Source organism: Dermacentor andersoni, chromosome 1, assembly GCF_023375885.2.
Source record: "Dermacentor andersoni chromosome 1, qqDerAnde1_hic_scaffold, whole genome shotgun sequence".
Taxonomy (NCBI): Eukaryota; Metazoa; Arthropoda; class Arachnida; order Ixodida; family Ixodidae; genus Dermacentor; species Dermacentor andersoni.
Genome location: NC_092814.1, coordinates 279,029,768 through 279,041,412, shown reverse-complemented (window position 1 = coordinate 279,041,412; position 11,645 = coordinate 279,029,768). Strand labels below are relative to the sequence as shown.

The 11,645-nt window shown below is 50.3% G+C and overlaps 1 protein-coding gene and 1 pseudogene across 1 annotated transcript; one reads left to right on the top strand and one right to left on the bottom strand.

Moving 5' to 3' along the window:
• Positions 1 to 1,820: 1,820 nt before the first annotated feature.
• Positions 1,821 to 8,909, bottom strand: LOC126548317 (tubulin alpha chain-like; annotated as a pseudogene).
• LOC126547670 (histone H2A-like) lies at positions 6,541 to 7,580 on the top strand. Its single transcript, XM_050195613.2, has 2 exons — positions 6,541 to 6,647; positions 7,034 to 7,580. Exon 2 carries the CDS (start codon positions 7,083 to 7,085, stop codon positions 7,515 to 7,517), a length of 435 nt encoding a protein of 144 aa, XP_050051570.1. The 5' UTR covers positions 6,541 to 6,647; positions 7,034 to 7,082; the 3' UTR covers positions 7,518 to 7,580.
• Positions 8,910 to 11,645: the final 2,736 nt, after the last annotated feature.

Below are 11,645 nucleotides of genomic sequence, written 5' to 3'. Positions count from 1 at the left end.
GCCTCATAATCAGAAAGTGGTTTTGGCACGTAAAACCCCATAATTTAATTTTTAAAGGCAGATCTAGCCACAGCTAACGCTGACCAGCTTTGGTTAGCCATTCAAGAGGAGTGGGGCTGTCTCCGACAGCTGCCAGACCTCGTGAATGAGCTCTATGACTCGGTTCCCACGAGGATTGCAAGTGCGAAACGGAATCTTGGGGGACCCACCTTCTATTAGGCAATAGACGCTATAGCCCGCTCCTGATTTTCGCATAAATAAAAGTAGTTTTTCTTTTTTCGTGCTTCCATGTTTTTTCTAAACGCTATAAGTCGTCGTGGCACACTACTGATCCAAACACGCGGTCACGGCTGCCGAATGGCCATGGTATTCAACGTAATGCTGTTTGTTACAAAGCGCCACAACGGGGCCACAGAAAGACGTAATTTCAAGTCGTCCGCTTTGACCTAACCAGGAAAACCTTAGGAAGGAGCCAACGTTACAGCAACAGGGCCTTTCAATGTCAGGCAATGACACAAACAAGTCTCCTTGTTGAACCGTCTCCCGTAAGCTGAATCTTCTCTTGTTCGGAAATTGCTGATCACGCCGTGTTCTGTTAAAAAGATACAGCCAAAATACAAAAGAACGCAATAGCAATAACCGCCTCAGGTAGGCAAAACACGGTATCAACAAATTAACGTATGGGATTTCTTTTTACTCAGCTCTTCGTGTTATCATTTTTCCATGTCCCCGCGTCCCTCGGCAAAGCCAGAAAGCGTGCATCGTTTGTTGTGAAAGAGCCGGGACTGTGTTATCAGCCGAAACGCGTCATTCTTTGCCATCGCGATGCCGCAAGCGCCCCGAGGCTGAGTGCATATTCGGTTAAAGAGGGGCACTTTTTAACGCCGACACTCGTGCAAAGCAGACCTGCATGTCTAGTAGGCCGCGCATGCCCCTGGGCACACTAGCTGAGAGCCCGCAACCGCCGCGAGGTGTCGCCCCGCAGAGAAAAGCCGGCTGCTCACGCGCTCTATACTGAAGTGGACGGCACTGTACGCGCACACAAGCATACACACGCACGCTGAAAAGACGTGCACACGCGTAATCACTCTCCCTCTCTTCCGCCTCTTAAAAATCCGCACTTGCAAACAGACTGAATGACACTGGCTCTATCATTACCATTCCAACGCCAGCTGTAATAAATCGCTTTACGGTTTAATTTTTTCGAGTCAATGTGCTCTCTGCCAAAAGGGTGTACCGATTTGCTTCTGTCGTGCGACTACACCGCTCATCCCTGACCAGAACACTGCTTTATAGGTCAGCTCGAAAGTAGCGACCACGTATCGTAAATGCATATGTTGTTAGAAGGGAGTACCTTCTCGGTGCTGTTTAAATTTGAATACATCGGCCGACTTTCAACAAATTTCATTTCCTAAATATTGTGCCCATTCAGTTAAGCCGCTGCATTTGCCGGGAAATTCCACAAAGTGCCGAAAGGGAAACGTCCAAAATTTGTTTGATTCACTGCCTAAAAATTCGACTGCATGTTCTACTACGTTTTGACGTTTTGCGACTGCACAATACAGTTTACGCGGCATCAAACCTATTTTAAACCACTCAAAGTTACTTGCTTGCGGCTCAATGCTTGCCGCTGCATATTTGTACGTTTCCGTAACGTGCGGTGCGCTTTTGGTGTAATGGCAAGTGCCGCACCGCTATAGGGTACAACGGAAGTATAGAAAATATTAAAACTTAAAGTGTTTAATTTGGTCCAGGCATTGCACGCTTTCTTTGTTTACTTACAGGATGCCGATGGGGCAAAGTATATATCGCAAAGCAGAAAAGGACATGGAAAATTAATATGAAGCAAAAATGTGTCAGATGTTTACAGCTCGGCACTTACGGTGCGTTTAAAGGAAGGGCTTCGAGGGAGAGCGCGAGAGCGTGTTTGGATCTCCTTTCTGAGAAGCAGAGTAAGGTTAGGGTTTGGAACCGAACGTTCGAAGAACTGAAGATGGAGTGGAGCAATCAACTTTTATTACAATATTTTGATCACAACCGGTAAGTTAGAGTGAAGTCCATGGTTCTAGCCGAGGGAACGTAGTGCTCGGCCTAGTACTCCTCGTGCTCGTCTACTTCCTCGTTCTAGTTCATGCCAGTCTCCTCGTAGTTCTTCTCGTGGGCGGCCATGTCCTCACGGGCCTTGGAGAACTCGCCCTCTTCCATGCCTTCGCCCACGTACCAGTATAGACGAAGGCGCGCTTGGCGTACATGAGGTCGAACTTGTGGTCCACTCGGCCCCAGGCCTCTGCGATGGCTGTCGTGTTGGACAACATGCATACGGCACGCGGAACCTTGGCCTGGTCTCCGCCGGGCACCACGGTGGGCGGCTGGTAGTTGATGCCGACCTTGAAACGTGTGGGACACGAGTCCACAAACTGGATGGTGCGTTTGTTCTTGATGTCTGCAATCGCAGCATTGACATCCTTGGGCACCACGTCGCCGCGGTACAGCATACAGCAGGCCATGTACTTGCCGTGGTGCGGATCGCACTTCACCATTTGGTTTGCCGCCTCGAAACAAGCGTTGGTGTTGTCGGCGACGCTGAACTGCTCATGGTATGCCTTCTCGGTGGAGATTACGGGAGCGTACGTCACCAGCGGGAAGTGGATCCTGCGTCCAGGAAAGGTAAGCGAATTGCACCAATATGCTGCTATATGTTTAAAGAAATGGGCATGGGGGGCAGGCTAGTATGGATTGTGGCTAAACTTATTGCAAGCTTTATATCAGACATCAAGATGGTGATGCAAACTAATGGCATCGTATTGTAGAGGTAATAGCATTACACGTAAAGTGCTATTGGGGGCGAGGAGTTACGGAGTCGCCATCTGTAGGAAGCGCCTCCCTTGCGTAGTATGAGGGATCACGCGGCGCGCTCCTCATAGGTTTCGCTTACGGCGCTCAATAAAAACACCACGCGGCAGCCCTCCTGGACATTTTTGTAGGTACTCTCAAAACGAGGGAAGTTTTTGATTGTCGATATAATAATCTTGGGCGAACTGAAAGCACGAAATCGTTTGCAGACGCTATCTCTTCACCGAATACGCACAGTGAACGCCACCGCGATGGAGTCTCCCGAACCGGCTTCTTGCGTGAAAGGTAGGCAAACGATGAGAGTAAACTATGTGAAATATGCTCTTATAGTGGGCTGTCTGTATAACCAAATAGAGCATGACAGAATGAAGCCCCAATGTAGTGATCGCACGGGTTCGCAACGACCGACTGCGCGTCTGCATGCATGTCCGCACCCAATGTTTTGCTTTAGCTGTGAGCGCGTTTTCGCACCGTGCCGTGAGCTTTAGGCCGAAGCATATGAGCATTTGACAGCACACTAGCAACCATTGTTGCGTGCACGCTACCAGAACTGTTCAAAAATAATTTCGTTATAGAGACTTCGACGCCTACGGCGACTGTGATGTGCCGTCGCAACGATTCAATCTTTTTTTTTTTGTCTTCTAAATCCTTGGACGTTGCAATATTATTTCTCAAGTTGCGTCGCACTGTATGTTTATCGGTCTTCTCAGCGGGCGATTTCCCACTGCTTCTTTTTCGTAATCCAGTACATTAATTCATAACACAAACATGACCATGTGCCGTGCCTTTTTATAATGTGCGTCTTACTGCTCCCTTTCCGTTCCAGTGAAGTTGCCAGTATCTAGCATCAACAAGTTCATAGACCAAACCGTCATGACATTAGCCGGGCAGCGGGCGCGGGCAAGCGTCTCAGTGCGCGTTTTCTGCTACTCACCGAACATCGCGCAGTCCCGGCGCCGTAGCAGAAATGTTCCTCGCGTCTGGGCTTGCTGCATACCCGAGTTGTGGCTGATGGCTGTCTGCTGGTTCTAAGTTTCGCCAGCCAAGCTTCACGCAGCTCCTTGCTTGCAGCTACGTGTGAATAAGGCTGACACCGGGCTCCGTTGCGTACGTCTGGCGCTGTGGCATCGAGCAGTAGCCTACCATGCTGGACGCCTCCAAAGGCAGCCACTACCTATTGTAGTAGTACTTTCAAATGTTGTCAAGCAGACACCCAAGGCGGTAAAGCCTCACCACTTAATCAGAACCGCGGCGCAGGTGGGACTTTAAAGTTTCATTTTCAGCTCGCTTCGGCGCTTCCGAAGCAGCCGACGCGGCCGCTGTGTCCACGTGATCCCTCATGCCACGTCACGCCGACGGTGGCGCCAGCTTTTCCAGTGGTGGTGCTCGCCCCCAATACCGACCCGATCAATGGATGCAATCGCGATGATAGCGTTGCCAAAGTTATGTGGTCCGAGTATTGTGATTTAGCGTTGAACGAAGTTCATAATGAACTCCGCAAATTAGAACGAGAGGTCGGTCCCCGCTACTTTTGCCGAATTTTGTGAAAATAAATGTGCACATTCTCACTGCACTGCAAGAATACACAGGCGATGACGTACACATGACGACACACCGACCTATAGAGAGGAGGGAGGAGAAGAGGCAGTTCCCATACAAAGGGGGGGCGGGGGGTGCAAGATGACGTGGGAAGGCAAGGAAACCCTACTACTGTAGACACAACAACGGTTGCCGAAACTGGATAAGCTTAAGTTCAAGGTGCGGTACAGTACGTTTCTGCTGTTTCTGAAAAATAAACACCATGCAAATATGTCAAGGCGACAAATTACGCAGGGCGTGCAGAAGCATAGCCGCATTAATTAAAGCGCATCGCAGGGTCCAAGCGACATTGCGGAAGCGGTCGACCGTCTAATCAACTTCTGCGCCCGGCGCGGTAGCTTTGCGGCTATGGCATTGCTAGAGGTCGCGGATTTGATCCCGACCGCAGCAGCCGCATTTCGACGGGGGCGAAATAGAAAACGCACGTGCTCTTAGATTTTGTGATACGTTAAACAACATCACGGTGTCAAAATTAATCCCGAGTCCGCCAGTACGGCGTGCCTCATAATCCGATTGTGGTTATGGCACATACAGCCCCATAATCCAATTCAAGTTTAATACTTCTGCAACGACGCGATGTGTCATGTGAGGCAATGACAATGCTCAACCCTCTCAGAGGTTATGAAATATGGCGCACAACAACGCATCAAGCAAAGACCTCTCGCTGTGTGTTCCTTGTACTAGCAGACAAATAGCAGTGGTGCATGCAAGCTAACGTTTAACATAAACCCACCACTCTCGTGTTAGGCTAGACGCTCAAAAATTAAGCTGCCGCCGTCGACATCACCGCTAGTCATCGTCATTCAAAGCAACCAGCACAGAAAGCTTCGCTTACATCGATTCCCACAGTGCGTGGGATCTGCATAATATTTCTTTGTTTGCGTTTGTCACAGATCTTTTCCGGAGAACACTCTGACCGAAAGAATGGACTAGGCGACAGGTGTACCCCACACAGACGCACATTTAATACAACCTACGCGACACAAACACTAGCACACAAACCAAACAAAACTAACACAAAATACAAAGGCTATCAGTGCACACCACCCGGTAACACTGCTACTAGCGTTCTCCTGTTAGTGGTTGGCGTTCGTGCTCACGTTTGGTTCGGTGCGGATGTGGCGTGGTATGGGTCCCGTAGCCGGCGTCGAAGTGGCGTTCGACGTTCTATAGCTGACGTCGCTGGTGGCGTCGTACATGCTCCCGGTCCAAACGCCCGTGGAGGTGTTGCCGATGATGTTGGCGTTGGGGCACCACCCGGATGAGTGGCAACAGCGCTGGAGACCCCCCTGGCCGTAGCAGGTGGTAGCGTCCTCCGTTGACTCCCCGGAACGGGCTCAGGAACGGCAGGAAAGCTGCGGTGCCAAGCCGTAGAACGCGAGCTCACCGGAGCAGTAGCCGGCGTCGCTCTCTTCCGGCCGAACCGTTCCTGACCCGCCGAGCCACCGCTGCTTTGTTCTTCCCCCCGTGCTTCGCCCTTCCTCGCCCTTTTATTTGGTCTGGTTTGGTTTGGTGCCTGTAGTTATAGCACAACCCACTATACGGGGGATTGGCCATGAATCGGGCGGCAGTGGGTGGAAAAAGAATAAATACCTAAATAGGATTTTTTTTTTACTGAAAATGAGATATTAAATGAAGCCTTGACGTTAGTCCACGTAATCCTTCTCTTCGTCTTCTTCTCCACTCATCGCTTTCCACCTCACCGGATACTTCTTCTCTTCTCCACCAATCATCTCTTGTCACCTCACTGAGCACTTCTTTATATTCTTTGGTCTTCGGTTAATCCACGTCATCCTTAACGCCATCCTCGTCGTCTTCTTGAAACCTTTCTTCGTTTATAATTTTATTTTAGTCTTCTTTTTATATGTGACAGCGTTCACTTGACATTTGGTGTTTCAAACCTTTCAAACGCCAACGGCCGACAGCCGATCGAACTGAGCGCTGGTATCGCATGCCCTCACGGTGAAAGCGGCAGCAGAACGGCTACTGCCTATCATATATTGTAGGTCCGCGCGTAATCAGCGTGATTCAGCTCGATGTGAATGCAACCAGACGGTTTTGCGACAAGCTGCTCCGAAGATAAAACTGTGGCTACAAGGGCGCGCCCATAAGCCGCCCGCCGGTATATAGTGGTCGAAGAAACCACACCGCTACCCATTCCAGGAAAGCTTCCGAGGCAGCGTGGGCAGCGTTTCGTAAGTATTTGTTGCTAGTACGAATTGTGCGTCGCTCAATCTGTCTGTTACAGTTTGCCATTGCTAAAGGAATAAACGTAAAATACACGATAAGCTTTAACGTGCTTGTGAATCAATGTGCCCTTCCTTTTCCGAAATCGAAATATTGTACCAGACTTTGACCAGAAATGCTTAGGCGGATCACATACGACCGCCGCTACTTAATTTCAACTTTTCCTCTGGCCCCACATTTCTGGCACGCTAAGCACGCATGGCAACGATGGATAGCGTTAACTTGTAATAAAGTCATGTCGGGTCCTCACCGCGTAAAGAAAGAACAGATTTACACGGCGCTTCCAACACGCTATACGTTTTCGGACAGTTTTGCTGTTTTCCGGTCGTTTCAGGCCATCCACTTTGTACCCGGGCACTGCGTTTCTAGCCGTGCGGTCCGCTATGTCTGGCCGGGCACCAGCAGGCAAGGCGTCCAAGACTACGAAGGGGAAGTCTCGATCGTCGCGGGCTGGACTTCAGTTCCCGGTGGGTCGCATCCACCGCCTGATGAGCAAAGGCAACTACGCAGATCGCATAGGCGCCGGCGCCCCGGTCTACATGGCAGCAGTGTTGGAGTACTTGACGGCTGAAGTGCTCGAGCTGGCTGGTAACGCGGCTCGCGACAATCACAAGACACGCATCACGCCCCGCCATTTGCAGCTGGCCGTTCGTAACGACGAGGAGCTTAGCAAGTTGCTGTCAGGCGTCACTATATCTGAGGGCGGCGTGTTGCCGAACATTCCACAGGAGCTTCTCCCGAAGAAGTCCGGCGGAAGTCAGCTGCAGCAGCATGGCCACAAAGGGGCCGATGCGGGCGGTGGAAGCCAGACTTACTGACGGGTCTCGTCACACTCGCCGTCGAACGGTACCGTCAATCGGAATAAATTAGTTATGCTACAAGCTTTTCGTCTTCGCTAAGTTTCTGTTGTATCTGATTTAACATACGAAGAAATGAACATTCGCGAGCGGTCGAGGTTTCCCTTCCATGAAGTGCCCTAATGCATTTGGCCTTCTTTGAAAACTAACCCTGATTTCTTGTGTAGCCGTTTTCGTGGGCCCATTCCGAAGATGGTGCAGTCTAACAAGGCTGTACAAAACGCATGGTGCGTACCTCTGGTCGCAGCGTCTGCTACTAGATGTGGCGTGAGGTTTCGAACTTGTCCTTGGGGAAAGTGGCGCTCGGAGTCCCGGTTCGCTTACTCGTACGGTTGAGGCACGGTGGTAACGAGAACGCCATGCATAACTTATACATAGTGCCACAAATAACCACTTCCCAAAGCATGCATGCCAGACGCGCATTTCACTATGAACTATGGTTGATGGTTCTTTTTTTTTTTTTTTTCTCGTTGCACTTAGTGTGGTTTATAGACGTGTTGGCTGCATGCACGAATATCAGTTGTTGGATCACAATAAGTACATATACACGTGTTCTGCCGCCATAACACTCGGACTCTGCAACAAGAACGGTAAATTCGAGCATTTGCGCCCTTGTGACGCGCTCCCGTGCATTAGTTTTCTGAACTGGTACGGCCGCCGCCTCGGTGCAGCCAGTTATGTGCAGCCACTGCTTCTTTACGCGCACTTTTCTTTAGAGGCAGTTTCTTGGTTCAACTCTTCCAGGTTCGTGCTGTGATAGTTCTGGACGATAAAATGTCGGAAGGTAGGCTTCCGTTCGCTAGCGATCAGTCGATGCATACTGGTTGATACATGGCGCAGTCCTCGCTTTCGCGTGAACGACTAATAAAAACTGTAGAGATGTGGTTGGCAGTACGCTATCCCAGGTAAACGCTACGACAGATATGTTGAGGTATGCATTCTGGCACATGCACAACTGAGTAGTGTCTGGTTGAGACCAAAACGTGAAGATGAAAGCAGGAGCCAACTTTTCGACGAGTGGACGTGTGCCTTCACATTGCTGTACACACAAGCGGCGCACATCCATGGTGCAAAACTCTGCTTAACAGAAACGCAAATACCCCCCCCCCCCCCCCAGAAAAAAAAACCCTGACATAACGGTTCTGACCTTGCCGTCTGCAGATAGCGATCGGCGAGGACACGAACGTTCGCTGGAAATCCCGGCGCTTGCGGATAACAAAATAGCTGCTTATGCGCGTGACGGCTCGACAAAGCGCATGGAACTAAAAGCATTAATTCTGGAACTTTACGGGCCAGAACGAAGATATATTTATGCGGCACGCCGTAATAGGAGACTCCGGATCATTTAGGCCACCTGGGGTTTTTACATACACACAATTCAAACTATAAGAATGCTTGCGTCGTCTTTTTATTTCGTCAAAAGAAAGGGGGGGGAAGCCCGCGAAAAACAAAGAGAGAGAACACTACGTCACAACGCGTCTGCACAGTAGCAAACAAAGCGGTCTCGAACTTAATCCTCTTCATCTAGAACGCTATGTGCACCTTACGCCCATTGTAAGCCAGATGACCAGGGCTTCTTGTTTGATAAGCACCGAGGATGCGCCTGGATATGCGCCGAAAGCTACGGCGCGTCTGGGAAAGAGTACGGCCGCTCGTTCTCAGTGCGATAATCTACAGCTTTGCAGCAAGGATGGCTGAAGTTCGCGGCATCGATTTTTCCTTTGTTCGGGTACCAGTCTGCTGCTTCTGTGGTTACAGCTGCGGGGAAGACACTGGCCTCTGTGGGAGCGGGCATGAACACGATGTTACCGGCGTTTGGGACAACCCGGTCCACATACGTGCCAGGTGCGTCCCGCAGACAAACGCAATGAAACCCATTTAGACGAAGTGGAGCTCATGTTAACTAGCCGCTAAGTTTCGTTGAGTAATGAGATGCCTCGACCGTTTTTTTTTTTTTTTTAGAGCGCAGCTCTTTGGCGTCCGTTCCTGGGTTTCGCGTCGTCGTCGGCGTTGTCGTCGGCCTCGTAACCAGCTCCGCCCCCCTTTCATCCCCCCAGCGCTAGCAGCGACCGACTGATACCGCTGGATGCCGCTGGCGCCGCTAGAGAGTCAAGATAACGTGACTGCATAGAACACCGTCGCCGCCATGCAGAAAGAGGAGGAAAGGGTCCCCCCCCCCTGTTCTTGTGTGGCGGATAGGGTGCTCTTCAGTTGCCGACGCGCCGGTTATTTCACGTGGGCCCCGGCACGTCGACGAATACGTGACCACCTTCCCACGGCTAGACCTGGTTCTTAGCGCTGCGGAAGCGAGGGTATCATATTGTTTGTGTCGGCATCGGCGGCGTTGTCCCTGAAACCAACTCCGCAGCTGGGGTTGACTCACTATCGGCGTCAGCGGCATATCGGCGTCAGCGGCATCAGTCAGTCGCTGCTATCTCTTCCCTCCTCCCTTTATCGTGTTGTCCGCTTGCTGCGCGCGCTTCTGCCCCCATCGTTTGCCGCTGGGTGTACACGCCGCCCCCCTCCCCCCTCTTCCTGCGAGTCTCCGGTTGTCAAAGCGCCGGCTCGAACTTAATTCCTTTCTTCGCTCCTCCTCCAATGCAACCCCTGTGCGGTGGCAATCAGAGAGCCAGATCGGTGGCGGCGGATCTGTATATGTGCACCGCCCGAGCCGAAATTGCCGCTGCCGTTCGCCCTGTGCGGTGGCAATCAGAGAGCCAGATCGGTGGCGGCGGATCTGTATATGTGCACCGCCCGAGCCGAAATTGCCGCTGCCGTTCGCCACTGCGAAATTATCTGCCAGTTCTTTCTGAGCCATGAGCGAGACGACCGATGGGACTTTAATGTTGACATAAAGACAAACAGCAATTTCCTAACACTTATGCGGGAGAACATCCCGTTCCTCTCGCTCGTAACGCGTCCCACGGCTGTGACAACCTCGCGAGGCACTTGTATAGATCTCGTCTTTGAGAATCAAGCATTGGTGTACCAAGTCGAACATATATCAGTCTATTTCTCCGACCACAAAGCTTCCTTCATGACTGTCAAGAACTGTTAGTGGAGTCTTTGTTAAAGGAATACGTGTGAAAAATAAAAAAAAAAATTCTGTGATAGCGCATACATGTGTTGCTCGATTTCTTTGCCTCAATCTATCGAAAAGGTGAAACAGCTTATTTGCTGCGCTCAAATTTCGCATTAGGAAGTAACGTAATCGTCGGTAATTTTTTTATTCTGCCCTTGCCACAATACTGCTTCTGTACCTCAATAATAGACACACGTCGTTAGTGCAGACTCGAGTATCTCAAGAATCTCAAGTGAATCCGCACGGTGCAATGTCTGCACATGTCGTTGTGATCTTCCTGCCGATGAATACATGTGACATCGCCGAATAAGTGCCGTTAATGTCGCCTCAAGAGGAAGTGTGACTTTATATCGATGGAAACGCGTACACTAGTCGACGAAGTCGCCAAACACACGGGTTAATAAGAGCGCGAGTTAGCGCTGTATCGTCGATGCAATTCTGCTGCATACGCCGATGAACCGCCGTTCCCGCTGCAGTTTTTGCAATTTTAAATTATCTATGGGAGCTGTTTGGAAATGTACAGAGCTAAAGTCTGACCAACTTTCCGTGGTTTTTTTTTTTTTTTTTTTTGCTCGAATGTTACTAGAGAGAGATGCCACATGGCAGAGCAGCGCCAGCCAAAGTAGACTGGCGCTGGCGACAAGGCTGGGCTTAGTCCTCTGCGGTGTAAGCATAATAAGAAAGAATTCAGTTGAGTACAAAATTCACATGCAAAAAGGGACTACGTTGTGAAACAAAGAAATCACTCGGCGTGGTAAGTCTGCTCAGACAGCATCGAGGTGTGATGACTTCCCAAACGTGACGGGAACCTTTCAGCGAAAATGGAACAGAATTGCCATATGCAGCAACTATTACCTATTCTCGCCCTGAACTATACCTATTAACACATTTCCCAAGAAGCCACGATATCTATGATGACCTCGGGTGAAAAGAATAAAGCTGTTAAAGAAGCACTTGCATCATTCCGATAAGAGACAGCGTGATTTAGACCTTTTAATAAACGAGGC

What these genes read in the sequence shown, in the direction of transcription:
- LOC126547670 (XM_050195613.2), top strand. Translation starts at nt 7,083, where the DNA reads ATGTCTGGCCGGGCACCAGCAGGCAAGGCGTCCAAGACTACGAAGGGG.